We start from the raw sequence: 22,309 nt of genomic DNA, 5'->3' as shown, positions 1-22,309 counted from the left end.
ATTTTAAAGGAAGATCCTGCTGGTTTATTCAATGGGGACGAAGATATATCTGAACTCCCTTTCCTCCTACCCCAAGTCATTAACGCTTAGTCATGATAGAGCCTCCAGGTTCCAGAGGCAGTCTACCTCAGTGAATGGCAACGGCTGCAGGGGAGCAATGTCTTTACTTTTTTTACCTTTCACACAGATGGCCCTGGGCCAGCTGGTTCCCCCTTGACCAAAAGCATCTAATATGCACCCCCAGCTGTGAATATCCCCCCCCCAAACCCTTGAAAGTCACACTGAGGAAGGTCTGGCCTAGAATCCACAAGCTTCATTTCTTTCCAGAAATGTTTGTTTGCCCAAACATCTCTCTTGGCTCTGGGTGAAGGAGGCTGCAGGGGAGGAATGTCGCTATGAGGCTTCCACTAATTAGCAAATTAGCTCATCAACACCCACACCCCCTATTTATCTATGATGAAACCGTCCGTTAATTACACCAGAGCTCAAGGCATAATTTCTGGGTCCAATCGTACATTTAACTCTTAAATCTTCCCCCAGAGCTAAAGAATTTTAAAAAAAGGATCTACCCAGCAGGCATAAATGAGGACTTGACCCTCCAGATCCTGATATTTTTTTATTTTTCAAAACCCAGTTAAACCATATCAGGTCACACATTTGTTTCTCTTTGTGGCCCATCACCCTGGCCTTGGAGAGTACCGAAACCACGAGGGCCCTTTAGAAAACAAGGAAAGAGGCAAGGTTCTGAGGCAAGCAGGACTAGAACTCAGGGCCGCCTATTTTATAGCCTGATGCTTTCCCCATGACACCAAACTGACAGTTATGCTTAGCAAGCTTGTCGTGCAAAATGCTAAATCTTAGCCTAATTGTTTTAAGACAACTGTTGGGGTAGACAATCTGGAAATGGCCTTGGGACCCATAATCCACAGAAGGTTTTGGGTACGGGAGGAAGGGACATGCCTTTCCTAAGGGTTGTTTTCCTAAAAGCAAAGGAGCCCTCACTGCAGAGGCTGCTGGATTGATCTGGCGTTCTGCCCAGGCTTTCCAATTTAGCTCTATTGATTTGTACAGACTTTCCAATTACCGAATTCTCCACAGCGGCCATTGGCAGAATCGCGTGCAGCAAGTGACGCCAAAGAATTACACCATCTCATCCAACCATCAATAATTTGCTTCTCAGGATGTCAGGATTTGAACAGAGAACCTTGGGAACTGGGGAAGCTGGCTGGGGAATTCTGGGAAGTTGAAGTCCACCCATCTTAAGGTGGATGAGTTGAGAAACACCGTGCCGATTTAATTTCTAAGAAGATTCACCAATGCACAGTGGCTCCAAATCCATAATCCTTGATGCTTTGTAATACCCCTTCTCCAGATTCCCCCTCCCCCTCCCCCTGTGCAGAAAAGGGAGCAGGGGAGGCAGAGAAATCCCCCATCCTCTTTCTCAGACCCTCACAATCAGAGCCACATTTCGCCACCCAGAGCGTAAATCCCTGATAACCAACCTCGGAAAAGGACAGGAAGGGAGGGGAGAATCCCGAATGCGTCTGCAAACGAGGTAATTTGATGTTTGGCTACCAGCAACCAAGTTGCAGTATTACTAACGTTTGAGTGTAAAATTACCGCATTTTGAAATTTCATTACATCTTTGTGTCACGGGGCATAAAGCAGAGAAAAACCTAATTAAATCACCTAAAATTATTGTCTTTGCTTCTTGCCAGGGGAGATGGGAAAAACACAACAGGAATTGGTGTGTGCTTTTGCTTTTGTTCCTTTTTTGTTTTGGGGGGGAGGTTTTTTTGTGAGGATCTCTTGGGAATTTGATTGTGTGAATGTGGAGCCTGTAGCTAGACTTAATTGTATTTTTAATTGCATGGTTATGTGAATGTGGAACCATTTGGCAAGGAACCATACCAGTCCCAGCTTTAAAGGCCCCCCAAAGTCAGACTGAGGGGCCTCTTCGATAACCCCAACTGGTTACCTCTTTTTCGTCACTGGAAAAGCACTTGCTGCCTTCAGGGACTTTCCTTTGTGGGTTTAGGGGAGAGATTGATATTCCATAACCTCAGTCAGACTTATCCTGGTAAAACATTTTCCAAACAATTGGAAATTATGTGTATTTTTGCTTATGTTTTAGATGAAAATTGCACTGCCAAGATGTGTGGCAAGAATAATTTTATTCTGATTTATGGGTAGATTTAGGTGGAAAATCAAATTGGCTGATTCTGAAATGCTCAAAATCAGCAAATTTTTTTACAAAGTCCTAGACAAATTCCCTCCCTCCCTCCTTTCCCCTTATTTCCCAGCCCCTCCCCTTTCAAGTCACCCTTTCAATTCCCCCTGGAAGAAGCTAGATTTGGGGGGTGGGGGTGGACATCAATTCAAGGCCCCACCTGGGTGAGGAGGAAAACCAGCCAAGGTGACTTGACTTTGGTGAATGCTCTTACCACAGACTCCTGGTGGGGAGTTGTAAATCACCCCACTGAATTTATGGGGACTTGGCGTATCCTGCAGCAGGCAGAACAAGAGGAAAGGGGAGACGAATCACTCAGAGCCCCCAGGACAGATTAATCTCAGCTTGCCAGGGAAGTGAAATGAGCCCTGGCTCTTCCTGCTTTCTCCTGCCACAGGTTAGGCTGGATGGGGGATTCTGGGAGTTGAAGTCGAGATCTCTAAAGGTTGCTAAGGTTGTATGTTTCCTGCGTCTCCTCTCTTACTGGGGATTTTTCCAGATGAGGCCATGAATTTGAACTTGGCTTTTGAGCCCTGGGCGCAAGTGCAGCTGGTTGTACAACAAGGGTGCTGTGAAGAGCTATCAGAGATGAAGAGAGAAAACTGGGGTACATTCAGCAGGTGAACCCCCACCCAGATTGGAGCGAGCACAGTTCTAGCTTTGCTTCTGAAATTCAAACGAAATGCCCTCTGCTTCAAGATGCACCATTAAGTGTGTGAAATGAGGGAATCGGCACCCAGAACTTTTTCAGATCCTCGACCTATAGATTGGGGGGGCTCCTGGGAACTGTACTCCTGAAGCCCTTGAGGACGCACACATACACCCCTCCCCCAAGGCGCTGAAATTTAATCAGCCTTTTGAATGTCTCTCGCTTTTGCTTTGTAGGATAGAAGGATGCCTGCATGCCCTTTGAAGGGAGGAGATTTATGGTAATAAATTCCAGTAACCGAAAGATAGGACCATATATTTAAAAATCTCTGAATATTTATGGAATGATGCTCAGTGCGTTTTCTCTTCCATTCTTATCCTGGTGCCTCAGGTGACAATGCGCTTGTTATTCACCATTCATCACGATGATCTCATGGAGTGAGCGGAGGGGAAGGGTCCGCCTGGGAGTTGAGGGTAATTGATTACAGCATTCAGAAGTGGGGATGTTTTAATTCAGTAGGGAGAAAGCAGAATACCATTGTAGAAAAACGATAGGGGAGAGAGAGAGAGAGAGAGAGAGAGAGAGAGAGAGAGAGAGAGAGAGAGAGAGAGAGAGAGAGAGAGAGAGAGAGAGAGAGAGAAGTGTTTCTCAACCTTGTCAACTTTAAGATGGGTGGACTTCAACTCCCAGAATTCCCCAGCCAGCATGGATGATGGATGGATGACAGATGGAGAGATGGAGAGATAGGTAGCTCACTTCCACAGCCATCCCACCATCTTCACTCTGCTCTCTGCTAACTCTGGCTGACCTGGCTGCTTCCGAGAGACCGCCCTTCTTGAGGCCGTGCATTTGCTGGCTCCAGGATTTGTGGCAGCCAGCCCTGCTGATTCAATAAACTGTTCTCTTGCATTAGAGATGGGCAAAGCGGCAGAAGGGAAGGGAACTCTGAAGGCAGGTTTTTCTCTTTCTTTTTTCCCCCTCCCGTCCAGCCATCCACGTAGGGGGGCTTCAGACCCTCAGGATGGGTTTTACAGTTCAGTTTTTCATGTGCTGCCTCTACCTCTCAACTTGAGAAATACGAGCGATGTGATTGTTATTTCGGTGGCTTCAACAAGCCTTCCCCTCGCACGTCTCGACTTGATTCCTAGCTGGTTTTGCTGGTTGAGCTTCTTTTTCTAGGTCAGCAGCTGCAACAGTTCTTCTGTCTCCATTTATTTTGCCATCCTTCCTCACTCCTTGGCTTTGTCGGATCAGCAGAAGCCCTTTCTCAATTGGGGACTGTCTGTCTCTTAGGTTAATTTCTTGCAGGGAGAGCCAATTCTTACGGCGGCGTTTGCTTCTTGATCAGGTAAGCTTCAGACGTTGCCTTGGCATCAACAGTCACCTGGAAGACATTCTTGGTTAGGGAGTTGCAAGAAAAACTTGGCTGAACCAAAAGGCTTCCTGCTCCACCTGGGTCAGCTTTGGTCTTTAGGAAGTAGATGAACGAGCAACCGTGAACACTCTTTCATGTGGCCAGTTCACAAATGCCTCTCTCCTGGCCAGGAAAGCCCCGAAGATAACCGTTTTCCCTGTTGTCTTCTGAAGGAGAAGAATGTAACTGAACTCAGGAAGAATTGCTTAATCTGATGGAGAACTCCTTCCAGAGGTCAACTTGAAATTAGCCCTGATTGCCCAGTGAGTATCAAGGTGGAGCTTTCACGCAGGTCTTAAAGTTAGCGGTTTGACTGAGCCTTCGGTGTTTCTAGAACAAAGTTTCTCAGCCTAGGCAACGTTCAGATGGTGGATTTCAACTTCCAGAACTCCCCGGCCAATCGCGGGGATAAAGATTTTGCAAAATTCAGTATTTGGCCATACAGGCTGGAATCCAATGGGGGAGAAAACAATGCAATGACTCAGGGGTTTCGAATTGGCTATGCATGAACACTTCCTGTTCTGGGTGTCTTTGGGGAAAGATGGATGCTTAGTGCCGGTGGAAATATCCTGCCTGCAGCAGCTCTTTGCCCTAAATCAGGGTTCTCCAAACTTTGGAGAACCCTGCCCTAAATAAATAATGCTGCTCCAATCGGGTGAAGCCCCGCAGCTCCTGTGCCATAACCCAGCAATCTGCATCTCCTTCAGCGCTGGGAGGACACCAGGGCTGGAGGCCACCTGGTGAAGTTCCAGAGTAACTCACAAAGGAGAAACCAATTGTGAAATCTCGGAGAGAAGAGATGTGCCGGCCTTGAGGTGCGTGGGCGAGAACATTGTGCAAAAGCCTTTTGCACAGAAGAGCTGCTGGTCTCTCCAGCTGTCCATGGGTGGAGCATTTGCAGAGGAAAGCAGGAGATGGAGAAGAGAAACTCACCTCCAATTAGAGAGTTTTTAACCCCCATGAACCTTCTGGAAATCGAAGCACAAGAACTTTAGAGACCTCCCAGATAAGAGAAACTCATGATTTCCCCTCGGAACGATGCCTGGACCTTGATTTCTAATCTTGAACCACGTTGTAGTAATTGACCCTGTTCCTGAATTGCAGCCTTGGCTAGATTAGCTGGGGATGAAGGCAGCCCAAGCCAAACATCTGCAGGCCAAGTGTGCCAGGAAGACTGCTTGGGCTATTGTTTTGAAGAATAACAGAACGACAGAGTTGGAAGGGACCTTGGAGGTCTTCTAGTCCAGCCCCCTGCTGAAGCAGGAAACCCTATACCAGGGCTAGGCATCCTTGGCTCTTTTATGACTCCTGAGCCATGCTGGGAGCTGAAGTCCACGAGTCATAAAAGAGCCAAGGATGCCTACCCCTGGACTATACCATCTCAGACAAACGGTGGTCCAATCTTTTCTTAAAGACTCTGACGTCAGAGCACCCAGAGGTGGATAAAACCCTCTACAGTTGTAGCAAGCAATTTTGCGCAGGCACAGAAACACTGGTCACTTTGAGCTCGGCTCCCAGGGCTGACTTTGAGAGTTGTAATTATTTTGTAGGCCCCAGAGCTGCCTGCTTGTCTTGCTTGTCAAAATGCGAAGGCCCCGAATCCCTCTTGGGAACATGACTCTCGTGTTCAAGTGGATCTGGCAGAGGTTTTGCTGTGAGAGTCAAGCTCAAGAAAGTTTGCGAGGCTGGTCAGCACATTTTGAGGGGAAACAACCAGGAGAAACCTGGATCCGGCTTCTCGATCCTGCCTTTGTCCTCAAGCTTCTCTGATTGCTCGGAGCGAATTTTCTCCACCTGGTTTGTGTGCTCTTTGGGGCAGAGACCTTTGCATGAGGAAGGGTGATGTACAAAACTGGCCAGATGGGGGACCAGGAGCTGCAAACCTGGGTTGCTTAGTTCTGAAAATGAAACTTTGCTTCAAGTTGGCCTAGCTTTATTTCTCCACCCGTAGACAGAGACGCACCTGTCTTGACCGGGGCACCCTTGGTCCAAAGCTCTCTTCCCAGCCACCCTCTTTCTGCTGCTGATAAAGGAGGAGGGTCTCCAAATGCTCTGAAACCTTGTCAGATCAAACCAGTCCGCCCCACTCCCAAACCCAACTCCCCATCTTCAGAGGTGCTGTGATTCCCTAGTGCAGCCTTGGGCGTAATTTTTTTGAATGAAAAAAATATCTGGCCTGGAATGAAGCAAGCGCTGCTCAGCCATTCAGCCTTGGCTGGCGGCAGAGGAGGAGGAGGAGGAGGAGACGGTCACACCCTCTCTTCCAGCTGCGGAGTTGAGTGAAGAAATTCCTGCTGAAATGCGGTGAACCTGGGGGGACGGCTTGCTTCCTTCTTCGACTTCTCTTCCCGGCCCCTTTCCACATCGCTGCCGTGCAGATGTTTCGAGGGTCGCTTGTCTCTTGAAGGACCTGCTCCCCTCGTGGGCCAGCAGTGTTTCCAGAAGATCAGGTGCTTCCCCCCCCCCCCCGTCGAGACTGCCCCTTCCGATGAAGGGCGATGATGTCCCTTGATGAGTTCGTGGCGAGAAACTGCCAGCATCTCCCGGACTGAAGGTGAGACAGGCAGCTGGAGCTATTCAGCACTGTTCCTGCTCCTTAAGGGAACGAAAGGGGCTTTCGGCGAAGCAGACGAGGCAGGAAGGTGACTCGGTTGATCCAAAGGTATTTTCTCCTCTTGGGGAAACAAAAAACCCCACTATTTTGCATTGGTCAGCTTTTCTATCTAGGCTTTGATCAGTCTTGCAGAACCTGAACTGTGAGACAAGATGTGGGTGGCCTGTTACTGCAAGGCTGGAAAGGGTCCACCTGTTTGGCCTCCTAGCTGAGCATCCTTAGGAGAGCAGCAAAGCTCTTCTTCATCTTTGAAGATGTGTAGTTCTATCTCGCGGAGGAGAATGGTGCTAGGAAGGAGAACTTCCTGGGTTGCAGGCAGCTGCTTGACCTCAAGTAGACGACCTTTGAGCCTCTCAGCCCCTAACCTGAAGCTCTGCTTCCCCTTTTTCTCCTTTCCCAGAATTGAACCCTGAGGCAGCAGCCTTGTAAGCACGTTTTTCTCCTCTTTGAAAGTTCAGGATGGTTGTGAAACAGTTGGGCAAGACTTCTATGAAAGGGATGGAAACACTGACAAGCCTCCACTGGTGTATTTTTGGTTCAACCTTCAGCTTGAACTGACCACCAGAGTCCTGCCTTCCGCCTCGGCCAGAGAGCAGCACAGCAGAGAAGAGAGTCCAGAGTCCAATTAAACCAGTCAATCTAGCCTTTACTGTTTAAGCTTATGTAAATGGAAGCCCCTCTGCCCCCTGCCCCAGAGCTGGGAATCGCCATCAGATAGGATGGCAATGACAAAACTCCTTGGAGGATGCGGCTGCCCGCCTCTTCCAGAATGGGAGGATTTGGGTCCAGTCAAGGGCAAATAATCTTGAGGGACACTGCTTGATTGACACCTTGTTTTACAATCTGCCCTTTCCCAGTTCGGTGATTTTGTTCAAATCTCTTAGCTGACCAAGCCAGTGGAGGAAATTAGCTCTCTCTTTTCCCAAGACAGGTGCCTTGATCAGCCACAGTGGTGGCCCTGCTTAACTCCTCCAAGAATTCCTAATTGGCTTCACCTCCTCGTCAAGTTTCTGGTCAAACAGATGTTGATGTTAGACAACCTACGGTGACTTAATCGGGTCTGAAAAGACGTATAGATGGAACTGAGGGGAATTCCTGTCTCTTTTCTACCTCTCCTGTTTCTGAAAGGAGGTGAACAGCAAAAAGGAAGAGTGAAGCTTGTTTGTGCTCGGCTTTAATGCTGCATTAACGTTCTTAGTCCTGTTCTTAGGACATGGGATAGCCCTCCCCTGGCCCTATTAAGTATGTCTTGTGAACAGAAAAACCCGTCTCGAAGTAACAGCAAGATGCCCCGCTTAAGTTTCCAAACAATCTAGTTTGTTACAGCACCATGCAATAAAGATGGAATAACTAGTGGAATAACAATAGTTCACTTTAGTTTTCTTAGGAAGCCTGCAAAATCAGAAGTTCCTTTGCTCAGCTGCAGCCAAACAGTCAATGAGAAAATAATTCTGCAGCAAACAGGGCATTTTTTTCCCCTTTTCATCTTGGCTTCAGGGATTTGCAGCACATGAAAAAGATTGCAAACAATCAAACGCTATCAAGCGCTCCGTTTGAGACAATCACAACACTGTTAATGCAACACTTTGTAATGACAATTTTTGCAGGTCATGATGTGAGCGTTCCACGAATTTATCTGGGGAAGATAAGGAAGAAAGGAAGGCCAACAGAGGAGAGGGGATTAAGTTCACACATTGCTGAAATCACTCCTTAAGTCTCAACAGAGCCACAAAACTAGTCCTCAAACCACAGTGCTGGGTTAGCCGCAATGGACCGGACCCCAACCCAACCCAGCCTTGTAAGAATTTAGGGCAATGGGCAGTACAGACAGTGAGGACCCATCAGAGAATATTGATCTGGATACGGGTGTTTTCCAGGTGACCCTCAATGATTTTATAACCAGCTCTCTGGATTGCCTCACATCCCTCCCAGCGCAATATGGACGGTCAGCACAATGAAAAAGAGAAGAGTTGTGGGGAATTTCCTCTGCAGAAGTGATTCTTTTTATTATTATTTTTGCAATGGATTAAGCAAAAGGAAGTGCCAAGATTTCTGCAAACCGGCTGAGTGATTTTTGTCCTCGCCGCTGATGTCATTAAATGGACATCTGCTCCTAGTCTCCTCTTACAGGTTCCTTGGGGTGAGTTTTCATCATGGCTTTGGCACGACTGAAATAAAATTTCCAGAGTGAACGTGAACAGGCTGTCCTCAGATTTCAGCCCAAAGACACACTGGGGGAGTTAGACAAAACAGGAAGGGCCAAACCGGAAGAGTCAAAAATGCATCGCCCCCCTCCAGCTGTTCCTTTTTGAAAACTTTTGCCTGGCACACCTGCCAGAGAAAAGGCTGGGGTCTTCTCCAGGAGGTTAAAGCACCAAGGACGTTCTGGTGGCTCCTTGGGCTTCTGGCGTCCCACCCAAACTGCTCTGGAAGATTTGGGAGAGCCTCTGAAGCTGACCAAACCTTGTGGAGCGGAGAGGAGAGGAATGTGTGACTGTATACCCTGGAAAAGATGCCTTTTGGGGTCTTCCTAGCTCTGGTCAATCAGAGAAGACACCAAACCATCCAGGGTTTCTGCAGTCCAAAAGTCCAGGATGATAACCATCATGGTCAAATTTAAGCTTTTATGTCCTATGAGAATACCTCTTGGTCTGGGATTGAGATAAGCAAGCTCATTGGATCAAATCAAGACCAATATTTTGAATATTATGGTCTGCAGCATTTGCCCTCTTAATAATGACCTTCTTGGACACGCAGCCCAAGGCCTCCTCTCTTGCCCCAGGCAGGCAAGGTGCTCCTTTGGGAACTGGGACCATCCAGAGGCCTCTTCCTACAAGGACTTATCTAGGTGAGGTACTTAATAGCCTTTTTAAACTTTTTTTAAAATCAGCAATTTATGCATCATTTTCCCCTGCTACTCACTTGGAGACCCCTCTGAACAGAAATGGGGATATCAGTCCCTCAAGCATCGTCACAATAACGTGCCAAAATCTCACAACAGTTTGCTGACTCAGCATATAGTGCTCCAATTGGCCAAAGGAGAAGAGTGAAAAAAGGAAGTGGGCGCTGAGATGGGTGACGTTTTGTGGTCAACTAGCTGCAGCGATGGGAAAATTCACACTCTGCTCATTCAGCCCCATTATGAGCTGGTTCCCATCATGGTGTTTTTTTTTAGAATGGCTGCCGGATCTTGAGCTCCTGTCCATGTGCAAAATCCACAGAATGCCAGGCAAATTAAGCCCACCAACCAAACTGAATGAAGGACCTTGATAAACTGTGGGTCCAACTTGCAGCCCCAGAAGGAAGGAACTGTGTGTGTGTGTGTGTGTGTGTGTGTGTGTGTGTGTGTGTGTGTGTGTGTGAGTGAGAGAGAGAGAGAGAGAGAGAGAGAGAGAGAGAGAGAGAGAGAGAGAGAGAGAGAGGGGCGGCCAAGTCCTTCCTGGTCAAGGGCAGCTCAAAACATGTCTAGCAAACGGTTGCAATAAAAGATCCGCAATCCTTTATTTGGAACAGAGGTCTGGAAAGAAACCACACCGGATGAGTCGGGGGCAGCTTCTCAACAGATTGTCTGGTTAGTTCTGCATTTCTTGGCGATCTTCACGGACAGCTGCTGGGTGGGCCCACCAGTTTCTGCTTCAGCTCCAGGCTTGCGATCTCCAACCAAGTGTCCTGGGTCTCTTGGTGGCTTCAGGAGCCCAAGGATGCAGCTTGGATGACAGCATCTTCTGTCCTCTCAGTAAATAAATAAACGCAATAACCAATGCACAAGCCCAAGGTGGATGTTTTTTAAAATAGGGCGGGATGTGGCGGTATCAGTGACTGCTGATCTAACGCAGCCTTCGATCCCTCTGGAACTGAAGGTGTTTCCTCAACTGCAGCATCTCAGGAGGCTTCAGAGAGTTTGCCAGCTCAGCTGTGCCCTTGGCCCGACCCAGCTTCAAGGCTCTTTGGATGTCTTTCACGGGGTGCCCAGGAACCCCTTGCCCCAATGAAGCCTGAGATCATGAATTTTCTTAGGACAGCTGAGGGCACGTCCTCCCATGCTTTCCATGGCCCCAGCTTGATGCCCTGTTAGATTTCCCCAGGCTTTCTTCTTCCCTTGTCACCGGGGAAGCAGCTAAGCCCAGAACTGTCAAAGAGAGGGCAGGGGTTAAGTCTGTGTGCAACGGAACCAGAACTAGAGATAAGCATGGGAGCTTTCTTAGATCAAAGCATCCGAGAGCCTGAGAAAACGTCTCCCCATCTGTGTCCCCGGCTGTGCAAAGCCACGCCTGGGTGGCTGTTTATCTAGGACGGAGCGTGAAACAACATTTGGTCTCCCTGCCTCTTTCCAGCTGGCCTCCGGACTCGCCGAGTGCCAAGACAGCATTGCTGGAGGACCTGACAATCTCTCAGAGGGCAGCACTAGAAAACCGTTTCACTCTGATTGGAGCGCCTGGTGTGCCTGAACCAGGCTTGCCCTGAGCCCGGTGATCGCAGCATGAGTTAAATGCTTCTCTATGATCCTGAAGGAATCACCTTAAGACTCTTCCGTTTCACCGCTTCTGCACTTCAGGCTTCTGGGCAGAGCCCAACCGGGGCTTCAAATGCTTGTCTTTCCCAGTTGGCCTCTGATTTTGCTCGGGGGTGGGGTGGAACTCCAGCTGGCCAGAAGAGATAGTTCTCTTAATGTAGATTAAATGCTTGGGAGGAAGGACAGTATTTCAGCAAGCATGGAGAGCCTTGGTGGACGCGGAGAAGCAGAGGGCCTGTCTTGAAGGTAGAGCGCTAAGAGAAGCTGAAGGGGGAGAGGCTGAGACTTCTAAGCGAGAATCCCGACTTCAGCTTCAGGACAACTTCAGGCACTTTGGAATCGCCAGACTGGAAGCTGGTCAACAGCCCTTGTCCATGGTCACCTGGAGTGAGTAGGAATCCTCTCTGAGCAAACAGACGGAGGAAAACTTTCTGCAGACTGGATGTTCTTGGCCCTTTGGCTGTAGGCCCTCAAGGTGAGAGTTGGGCATGGTCTCAAGGAAGAGGTGGCCATTGGGTCCTCAAAGTCAGTGGCCCCTTTTGCTTGAGGCAATGCCCAACTCTCATTTCGTGACTGGTGTCCTGAGATGGCAGAAGGTGGAGGTGGTGGAGGTTGCACCAGAAATGACCCACACAGGAAGAAGGGAGCTAATAATATCTTATCTCACTTGCTCCACCTTCTCTTCCTTTCTTTGCTCGCTGCATCTTCTTCTTTTCCTTGCATCGTTTTCTGGTTTATGCAGGTTCGCATCCAGACTGCTGGTCGTGAAGACTTCCTTGAGCCGAAACATCTTCTGAAAGGGACTTTTCCTCACCAGCAAAGTAAGGCCGCCTCTGCTCTCTTCACAAGATGGGGGAGGGGGTCCAGGGAGTCCCGCAATGCTGGTTGTGGGTGTTTGCAGAATGATACACAGCCGCATTGCCTCCTGGGGCAAGTTAGAGTGGGGGGGAGCAAGGAAGTTGGAGTGCAGAGCAAAAGACCTCCTGAGGAGAGACACGGAGGGTGAGAACGGTCTTCTCTCAACCCCCTCCAAGGGTCAGAGCCACTAAGATTTAAAATTGGCTGTAACCCAGTTTCTTTGTGGGTGGGTGGATGGGAGCATAGGAGGGCATGGGAGATGCTTTGCAAACTCAGCACACCTGGCTTATTTCTCATGCATCCAAAATGGTTTGATGAGCCACCAAATTGGAAGTTCTACCACCTTCCCCTTCTGCCCTTGGCGATCCAGGGACCCCTGGTGAACTCAGTTGATCTCCCTGGATAAACCAAACTTGCCCCAGGATCCACACTCTGGGGTGCATCTAGAAAAGAGATGGAACTTGGATTGCACTGTGGGGGGCCACAATTCTCTTGACTCTTTTGCTCTGCAGACGCCTCCGGTGGTTTGCATCAGACAGGAGAGATATTAGTGGCCCATTCAGGCACAGCTCGGCTTAAGACCTCTTAAAAGCGCAGTCCTCACTTGGAGTGCATGCACACATTCGGGGGTCTGTGGGCAGTGATTCCAGGATATCAGCCGTTTTGGATAAAAAGCAGAGGGAGCAGGTGGCTGCGTGGCTAAACCAGGGCCATCCAGGCCGGCCTTGGGGGAGGCAGGGACTCCTGAGCCAAATCCTAGGCAGAGGGGAGACGAGCAGGCAGGCCTTGTGCTGTGGCTCATGTAGCCTTGTTCCATCTCCACCTCCCTCCCGGACTGAGATTTCCCTTGTTTTCCTTTGCGTGTTGTGGCGGCTGTGTTTCCAAACACCTGATAGCCTTGGCATTGAGCGCACAAAAGCTGAGCATACGGTTCTACGGGCGTTCTTATCTCCTGCCTAGAAAGCAACAATCGGGACGGCCTGCAGCCTGCCAGAAACAGCAGAGCTCTGCAGGTTGCCCGTCCTTGGTGGGGCAGAGGCAGAGAAGGAAACGAGGAGAAAGACAGCCCTATAGGCTTTTTTTGTTTTTGTTTTTTTGATTTTGGCACTTGGGGGGCAGAGGGGGGGGGTGCTGATTGCGTTGGTGGCCAGGGCCTGAGTCAGGAGGCTTCTAAATCAGGACATCCTGTTTGGGTTTTGAGAAGAAAAAGTGCTGAGGTGGTTGCTCGCGTTGCTTTGCAGAATCTCTTTGCAAAGGCCGACGAGGCTGCTGGAGACCCACCCAAGTTGAGAAGAGAAATAAGACTTTGGATGTTCCCATCGGAAGTAGAGCCACCCTCCTTAATCCCAAGGCTCTCCCCGGCAGTGCTCTATGGGCCATTGGGCATCCTGACCACACGTGAGAGTGAGAAGAATGGGTACCACCAGCCCCAGAAGGGCATGCTCGGAAGCTCTGATACTTATTCTAAAGTCATAGTTGGGGTCCTCCTCAGCCCTGCCCCACCTTCTGAGACCTTCTCCTCCATCCTCAGAAGCCACTCCTTGGGGGAACGTCGATTCTGAGGTTAAAAGCAGAGGAAGGTCATTCATTAGCTTGAAGGGACACTCCAGAAGGACGTTGTCGGTCCCAGGACACACAAAGTATTGGGGGTCATTTATTCAGAGCCATTGCCCCAAAGTGTTCACCCGATGGAATCTGACCTAGTAGGTCACATTCATACATGCATCGAACTGCCTTGGCAGAGCAGCTCCCTTCACCCATACCCTGCTCCTTGAAGTAACCACCAGAGCAGGGAGACTACTCCACGGATACACGGTGTGATCAGAGCTTGGGTCGAAAGGCACAATGGGCAACCAGGGGAGAAAATCCCATCCACTGAGCAGTGTTATCCGTGGCCCTTCGGCCTTGAGGATACCAAATCCTTCTCCTGTCTCTGCGATGTTGCAGTCTTGGGCCACAACCTCCAGTCAGCTTGGAATTGCTCAGAGATTAAACCCAAAGAGTCCAGAGAGAGAGAGAGGTGGAATTCTGATTAAACCCGTCTCCTTGGAGCATTTCTTCATACACCACTTTTCCTCCTGAGCAAAGCTTTCCAAAAGGCTGCGGCTGGGAATCTCTCCACAGCCAGCCAGTTTAGGGAAGATCCCTGGTGGAATCGAGAGCAAATTGGATGGAGCCATGGCGGAGTTTTCTTCCTCAAATAGGTCACATTAACTTGTCAGTGGTGAGGAACTGCATCAGGAGAAGAAAGGGAACCCTGGCTGGGGCGAAATACTCCAGAGCAGGACACCTGTAGGAGGTAATGAAAGCACCTAACGGCCCACAGACCTTGCCTGGTCTTCTTGAAAAAAGACCCTTACGTTTCCTAAAAACTGAACAGAGTTGGAAGGGACCTTGAGGTCTCCTAGTCCAGCCCCCTGTTCACGCAGGAGACTCTACGCCATTTTGGACAAACGGTTGTCCAATCTCTTGCTAGAAAACTCCAGTGTTGGAGCCGCCACAACTTTTGTGGGGCAAGTCGTTCCACTGATTAATTGAACTTTCCACTGATTAACTGAATTAATTAAATGAGGGGGAGAAAAGCACAAGGTAGTTATTTTCCAGAAAGAAGTCATGTTTGCCCTTAGAAAATGCAGAATTCCAAGAATCTCCATTTCCCAGGATCCTCCCAAGCCTGGATCCCCTTTGGTCCTTGAGAAAGAGCCGACGCCGTCCTCACAATGCCCAGGGCAGAGCTCAGCCTTTATGCATGGGCACCTGGGTTCATCCAGGATGGCAGAGGAGCCACCCAAACCGCTGCCGCCTCCCTCCCTCCCTCCCTGCCACCCACCAGGAGAGAGAGGGAAAGCAAAAAAGAGCTGAATTTCTCTGAAAGCGTTTCCTCTTTCCCAAAACTGCCTGCCTGCAAGGCAGCATAAACCCAGCCCTCGCCTCGAATGGCTCATTAAACAGGAACATTGCTTCCCTCCTCGTTGGCTGATAGTCTCCGTTCCACCGGGTGTCATTGTTGTCTGTTTTGTACCCTTGGCAGGAAAAGTTCCCGTAAGGCCGACTCAGCTGAACTCGCCCCCGGCTGTTCTTTCCTGCTTTGAGCCTCGCTTGTTGATGGTAAGAGCATTCAAGCCAAGAGCCTGTCTGAATCCTGAGCTTTCTATCCCTGGCTTTGTCTGTCTGACTCACAGAATGCATGCTTGGTCTATGATTTGGGACGTCATTTGGAGAAACGAAACCCGTGGAGATATCGCTGCACCTGGCCGGGCGTGTGTGATTCTGCAGTGGGTCCTTGGGAACCCCTGTCTCTCTTCAAAGAGAGAAGCAACCTAGAATTAAGGAGAAATTTCCTGGCAGAGAAAAAATAATCAGTAGAACGGGTTGTCTTCAGAGGTTGTGGGTGCTCCATCACTGGGGGGGTTTTAAGGAGAGACTGGACAGCCACTTGTCTGAATTGGCAGAGGGTCTCCTGCCTGAGCAGGGGGTTGGACTAGAAGACCTCCAAGGTCCCTTCCAACCCTGTGATTCTGTATTTTAGGCCAACTGAACAATGACTTGCAATCCCCGCTCTCTTGGCTTCGTCCTACGATAGCCGAGATGGCCAAGGAACTTTGGATCTGGAGCCGTTCTGGAATCCAATCACAGCTTGTCCACAGCTTTGGAAAGTTGGTTCATTTGGGTCTTCTAGAGCTGTGATTCGCAGGCCGGATGGGTTGGCCTCATCTTGCTGGCAGAAGCCCACTGCCCATCTGTTTCCTTGCCCCCAGATGTAAAACCTGGCCATGATATGTTAACACTTTTGTTTGCTTGGAAATCCTTTGTTTGCCTTTTAAGATCCAGTTTAAAATTTCTCAATCGATAATCTCCAAGGAAAAGAGCCATGCTGACAAAAAAAGATGGATGCTTTTGAGTTGCTTTCTTAGATTAGATTTAACCCAGTTTCTCTCAACCATGGCTACTTTAAGACATGTGGACTTTGGCTGGGGAATTCTGCTGGCTGGGGAATTCTGGGAGCTGAAGTCCACGTGTCTTACTGTAAAGTGGCCATGGTTAAGAAACATTGTCCTCCTGTTTGCAGTTGTGAGTATTGCAAGTGATGCCATTAAAATTTCAGAGCTCACCAAGGCCTTTCTTTCACGCAGAAGCCATGTTAGCCTTCTATTTATTATGTATTAAATTATTTACACCACTGTGCTCAGCTTGCCAAAGGATTTTTCTTCTTCTTCTTTTAAATGTCAGCCAGAAGAAGTCTACCGGTGCTTTCATGCAGGTTGATCTAACATCGGTGCGGGCCGATGTTCCACCAGTAGGTGTAGGATCTGCCTTGTCTCCCCTGCAAGGGATTCTGGGACATTCCCAAGGCAGGATACTTACTTATTTTGGAGAATGCCTTATTTAGCCCCTTCCTTCCTCCCCATGCATTGGAGGTGGCGTCACCGGATAGGATTGGGGTCATCCAAGGAAGAAGACCTTGTGCCAGAAGTTAGGCTACGCTCTTCTCTATCCAACCATATCAATTAGTTTTCACTTGGAACAATAGTTCTTTGTTGTTACTCGGCCATTACAGGCAGTCTTAGATGAGGCTAGCTCTCACTGGCTTGTCCTATCAGCCTTCACTTTTCTGTGTTTCCTAACCATGGTGCAGAACTACCTTGGCACCAGGTCAGGTTTTTGACCCATCTGTGTTCCAACAGGTCATGGAAGAATGGGACAATGTTACGGATTACCTTGACTACTATATTTTTGATAACCTCAACCCTGTTAGAGACACATATAGCAAAAAATCCCAAATAGACCCCCTGACCATCGTTCAGGTGGTTGCTGCTCTCATCTACAGCCTCACCTGCCTCCTGGGTCTGTTGGGCAATGGCTTGGTCATCGCAATTATCCTCAAGATGAAGAAATCGGTCACCACAATCTGGTTCCTCAACCTGGCAGCTGCCGACTTCCTGTTCAATGTTTTTCTGCCCCTGAACATCGCCTACACCGCCATGGACTTCCACTGGGTTTTCGGCAGAGACATGTGCAAAGTCAGCACTTTGCTTCTCAACCTCAACATGTACACCAGCGTGTTTCTCTTGACCACCATCAGTTTTGATCGTTGTATTCTGGTGGTCTTCCCAGTCCAATCCCAAAAGCGTCGGACCCCGACAATCGCCTGGCTGTTCTGCATCCTAATTTGGGTGTTTGGTTTTCTAATGAGCTCCCCTTCTCTTGTTTTTCGAGACACCACAACCACCCATGACCACATCCGTTGTTTTTACAACTTCTCCTTGTCCAGCTCTCCAAATGACACTGCTCTCGGCGTCCAGAGACATAAAATGGTAACCACCGTTCGCTTCTTGATGGGGTTTATCCTACCCATGATCATTATCACAGTGTGTTACATTACCATAATTTTTCGGCTGAAGAAGAACCGTCTCACCAAGTCCAAGAAGCCCTTGAGAATTATTGTGGCCATTATCACTATCTTCTTCCTGTGTTGGTGCCCGTACCATACTCTCCACCTCCTGGAAACGGATCACCGCTCGATTCCAGAAAATGTCTTCGAGATTGGCTTGCCCCTGGTCACGGCCATCGCTGCTTCTAACAGCTGCATGAACCCCATCCTGTACGTCTTCATGGGCCAAGATTTCAAAAAGTTTAAGGTAACCATCCTGTCCAGACTGGCTAACGCCCTGACCGAGGACACAATCAATTCAGTCCACTCGTTTTCACGCAAGAGCATCACCAAAGCCAGTTCAATGACTGAAAAAGAATCAATTTTGCTCTGAACTTTGGAACCCAATGTGGATTACAGTAGATCATTGGTTTCCAGCAATGATCCAGAGCTCCTTGTGGTTGTCTTCTAGGATTATTCCAGTGGTTTCAGGAGGAACTTGAAATTGGCTTGGTGAATCTAAGCCAATGGTGGTAATGAGGTTCAAAGTACACTCTTGTTTATTCTGATCGCAGCTTTTTAAAGGTTATGGCATAAATACCTGATCCTAACTGCATAAACAAACTTCATGACAAAGGAAGGCCCAAAGGTTGAACTTCAGCCTGTAAAGTCTTCACTGCATCCACCCCCTTCACTGCTCTGAGAATGGGGGTGCTTAGAGTTAGTCCTCTTTAGGCAGGACACTGAAACGGATGGGTGTGTATATGTGTGTTTCCTAATCATATGTACCTGTAAAAATCCAGGTGTGTTTTCTCATTCTATCACCTTCCGTGTGAACAGGTAGACAAGAGACAGCCAGGCCTGTTTCTCTCTAACCCATTTCCTGCAATCTCCAATTTTCCCAGTGGAGAGTTTGATTCCTTCCACAGTATAAATCATGCTTCGGAGAACAATCATTTCATACAGTTCTGTCCAGCAACTTTTTCTCTCTTGTTGACTATTCCATGAGATTTCATAGTCCATTAATGAATCTTTACTCTAGGAGGTGGGCTGTGCATCCTGTCTATTCAATTTCATGCCCAGTTAATTTGCGAAATAATTCATGTTCCCCTCTTTTTCTTTTCACTGAATAGACCTAAATCTGAAACGCTGAGCTAGAATCCAAACCTGGGTTTATAACTTGATAAGTTGGTTTTACTTATCCCAAATCTTTAAAAAAAAACCGCTTTTGATTATGTCTGGAAAGACACAGACTATGGGAATCTCTCCTGAATCCTCCTTTCCCCCAAAAAGTGTCAGGCAGAACAAGCTCTCCACCTCTGGAGAAGATCAGCAAGGATTTCTAACTACTAGTGGTTTACAAAAATGTGAGCAAAATAAAAAGGAAGTTGTAGAAATTTGCTGCATCAGGAACTATCTCTTGCAAGAAAATAATAGTTCCTGGGCTCAGAGCACTGAGACATCCAACAATCTTTTCCAGTTGGTGAATCTTGAGGATTTAATAAATAAAAGGAGGTTCAGCTATTGGCATGAGAGTTAATCGCCTTCAATCCAGGTCATAGCAATATGAGGTGTTTGTTAGACGCAATTAGTCTGTTGTGTCAGGTTTTCTGCAAATGAAAAAGTATGTAGTAATTGTTATACGTAACATTCCTAACAAGTATATCTGTATTTAAGATAAGTTGGGGGTTTTGTATTCAATATTCCTAAAGATATGTACTGGTTTTTTTTTCATAAGCAGTTTTGTAAGGTCCATCTTTTTTTAAATGAAATAAAAAGGTCCAAGCAGTGATACCCTGTAGCTTTTGTGTTACAAAGTGGAGCATATATTAAATAAAGAGACACATTTTTGTGCGATGGCTTGGGTGAAGAAATATTTGGACAGGGATTACTAATAAGACGGGCCCCACATTTCTCCTGAAAAGAAATCTGTTGAATTTGGCATTTTCACCCATGTAAAACTAAGGTCATTTGATTTTTGCTTTATATAATCAGAAATAAAGGCCAGGCATTCAGACTTGAAATTCTTGCTGTGCTGGATGGGGAATTCTGAGAATTGCAAGTCTTAAAGTTGCCAAAGTTGGACCACCCACCCACCCCCTGAAATAAATACCTAATAGAAGTCTGGTGTCTTCTAAGAACCTCAGTTGTGGAGTTTTTCACCATCTCTGCTTCTTCTTGGCTCTAGAGGGTTTGCTAAAAAACGTCACCAAGAAGCAACAGCCCTTCGTGCCTCTGCGTTTTTCATCCTCAAAGTGTTTTGCACATTCACATCTAATTAATCCAAGTGTTACCCAAAGAGGGCAAATCTGATTCCTGCTAGGGAGATGATCTAGAAAAAATTCCTCTCCGAGGCACATCAACAGGCGTTCGATGAGGCCAACTGGAACTTTGTTTACCATGTCTTAAGACCAAGGCTGCAGTCTCGTGTAATGTATTTTCATACGTATTTCCAGAAAGGCATGCTTGTTTAGGTAGATTTTTTAAAAAAAGAAAAGAAGTGTGTGTGTTTTTTTTAAATGAACTGTTCTGTCCACTTTGGAGAGGTGCGAATATCAAAAGCATTTAGCTTTGGCAGACTTTGGAAATGAAAGGAAGGTTGTGTTCAAATACAAACTAGACTTATTAGAGAGATTTAAGATTAGCAGTCATATTGTGAACACTATTGAGAATAGGAAGCCCCAAATTATCCGGCAGAAATTTAAAAAAGTAAGAAACCAAAGTCAAGCTAAGTCACGGAGAACCTGAGTGCAGAAGGTTGGTGAATTCTGTCCATTCCTGAGACTTAATTTGCGAGCTGAAAAAACCTCCGTTTTTAATCGGTTTGTTTTGCGCCAGGATATAACAAACTGATCGGGCAGTTGCAGTCCAAAAAGGAAATCCTGGAGGCTCTGAAAGCTGAGGCCTCTCCAGCTATCAAGAGCCTTTTTGCCCAGGATCTGTTTGCCGAGTGCCCTTTCCCAACCAACCACAGCCAAGCGCAGAAGCTGCCCCTCTCCCCCCCCCCTCTGTGCCCCACGTTCATGGCTGGAGTGAGTGGCAGCTGAGGCCGGACGGTTAAGCAGAAGAAAACCCACCTCTGTGTCTTGGGGGGTGGGGAGAGAGACTGAACGAAGGACGGTACAGCGGTTGTGATAGGGAAATACATTAAAAAGGCTGTTCCTGGGAAACTGCGGGGGAAGAGAGATTAACACAGCAGTTGTGCTCCATGACTGCAAAACAAAATGTTCCTAAGATATTCTGTGGCTTGGGTGCCACGGAGGGAAGCTAAGCCACCCTCCAGCCCCCCTGCGTAGAAGCAGTCCAACTATTTTGGCCCCTGTTGTTCATTTCCCCAGCTCATCCTCTCCAGCAAACCATAATCTCTGCAAACAGCTTTCCAGAACTGATGAGTGGTGCACAACCCTTGGGCTAAACCATCAACATAAAGCGCCCTTTGTGAAAGCAAATATTTGGTTTCCACCCTTCTGGTTTGTTTGCCTGTTTAATGTGGCACCAACCTCTTTCACATACAAATAAGGGTGTCTTGAAGGAAGCAGCTATTGCTTTTCACAAGCTAGAGATAGAAGCAGCAACCTTCCTCCTTCACACTGGCTGCATTCACACATTCTGCTAAACGCTGGTTTGGTATGGCCATGTTTTTGTTTGTTTGTTTGTTTTTTCTGGACAGGACAGAGCTGGCTTTTCAAATCCGTGAAGGTCTGGTTCAGAATCTGTTAGGGTTTTCTGGAATCCCATGTCAAATTTTAACGGATATTAGGGGTGATTTATGGCTGGTTTTGACATACTTTATAATGTGTGCAAAAAAAGGCACAACTAATATCCAGTGCTGCTATCTCCAAAGTTATTTTTATTAAAAAATATAAAACAGATCTGACTGAACCTTTAGATAATAACTTATGACACTCTAGACAATCTGATTTTCACCTGTTTTCAGGCTATGCCTGTTTGTTCTCCTCATCTTACTGTAGATCCTGTCGTGATTTGGGTACACTCCACGTTGTGTCTCTGGGGCTTCTAAGCTGAGCTGCAGGGTTAATTCTATTTCTTTTCCATGAGGAGTGATCTTGGGGTACAATTCGATGCCATCAAATTAGCCCCAACCCTGGTAACCGAACAAACACCCTCATCATGACGACTCCAAAAACACCCTCATCATGAATTGATTCCAGCTCCCTCCAACAGTCTCCTTGATTTTCTTCCTTCACCTAAGTGGAATTTTCCTCCAATGGGATTTTCCCATGTATTTTATCAGGAAACATAGATAGGGCAACCTGGAAAGGTAAATGCCCTCCTAACCATACCCAAGCACTCCGAGTTTGTTGGTGATGTCCATTTTGCTCTATGAGTTCATGGTGACCTAACCCTAACCCTAAGTGGAATTTTCCGCCAATGGGATTTTCCCATGTATTTTACCAGGAAACATAGATAGGTCAGCCTAGGAAAGTCAGTGCCCTCCTAACCATACCCAAGCACTCTGAGTTTGTTGGCGAAGTCCATTTTCCTCTCCGAGTTCATGGTGACCTAACCCTAACCCTAACCCAAAGGGCCTCCAAACTTGAAGATTTGTGGACTTCAGTTCCCAGAATTCCTCAGCCAGTCTTTGGGTTTGAAGTCCCCTGACCTTATCCATCATCTCTTTCTTCTACTTGTCATACCT

At 47.6% G+C, this 22,309-nt stretch overlaps 1 protein-coding gene across 2 annotated transcripts; it reads left to right on the top strand.

Moving 5' to 3' along the window:
• The first annotated feature begins 11,480 nt into the window (after positions 1 to 11,480).
• CMKLR1 (chemerin chemokine-like receptor 1) lies at positions 11,481 to 19,586 on the top strand. Of its 2 annotated transcripts, XM_081338671.1 has the most exons (4): positions 11,481 to 11,807; positions 12,163 to 12,241; positions 15,310 to 15,386; positions 16,964 to 19,586. In XM_081338671.1, the coding sequence occupies exons 3-4, from the start codon at positions 15,384 to 15,386 to the stop codon at positions 18,041 to 18,043; spliced, it is 1,083 nt and encodes a 360-aa protein (XP_081194797.1). In that variant the 5' UTR covers positions 11,481 to 11,807; positions 12,163 to 12,241; positions 15,310 to 15,383; the 3' UTR covers positions 18,044 to 19,586. The 2 variants fall into 2 exon arrangements, with proteins under 2 accessions (XP_081194797.1, XP_081194796.1); XM_081338670.1 differs by lacking the exons at positions 11,481 to 11,807; positions 12,163 to 12,241 and adding an exon at positions 14,419 to 14,577.
• The last annotated feature ends 2,723 nt before the right edge of the window (positions 19,587 to 22,309 follow it).

This window comes from Vipera berus (genome assembly GCF_964194415.1).
Source record: "Vipera berus genome assembly, chromosome: 14".
Taxonomy (NCBI): Eukaryota; Metazoa; Chordata; class Lepidosauria; order Squamata; family Viperidae; genus Vipera; species Vipera berus.
The sequence above is the reverse complement of the archived record's forward strand: the minus strand, read 5'-3'. Positions and strand labels throughout refer to the sequence as shown.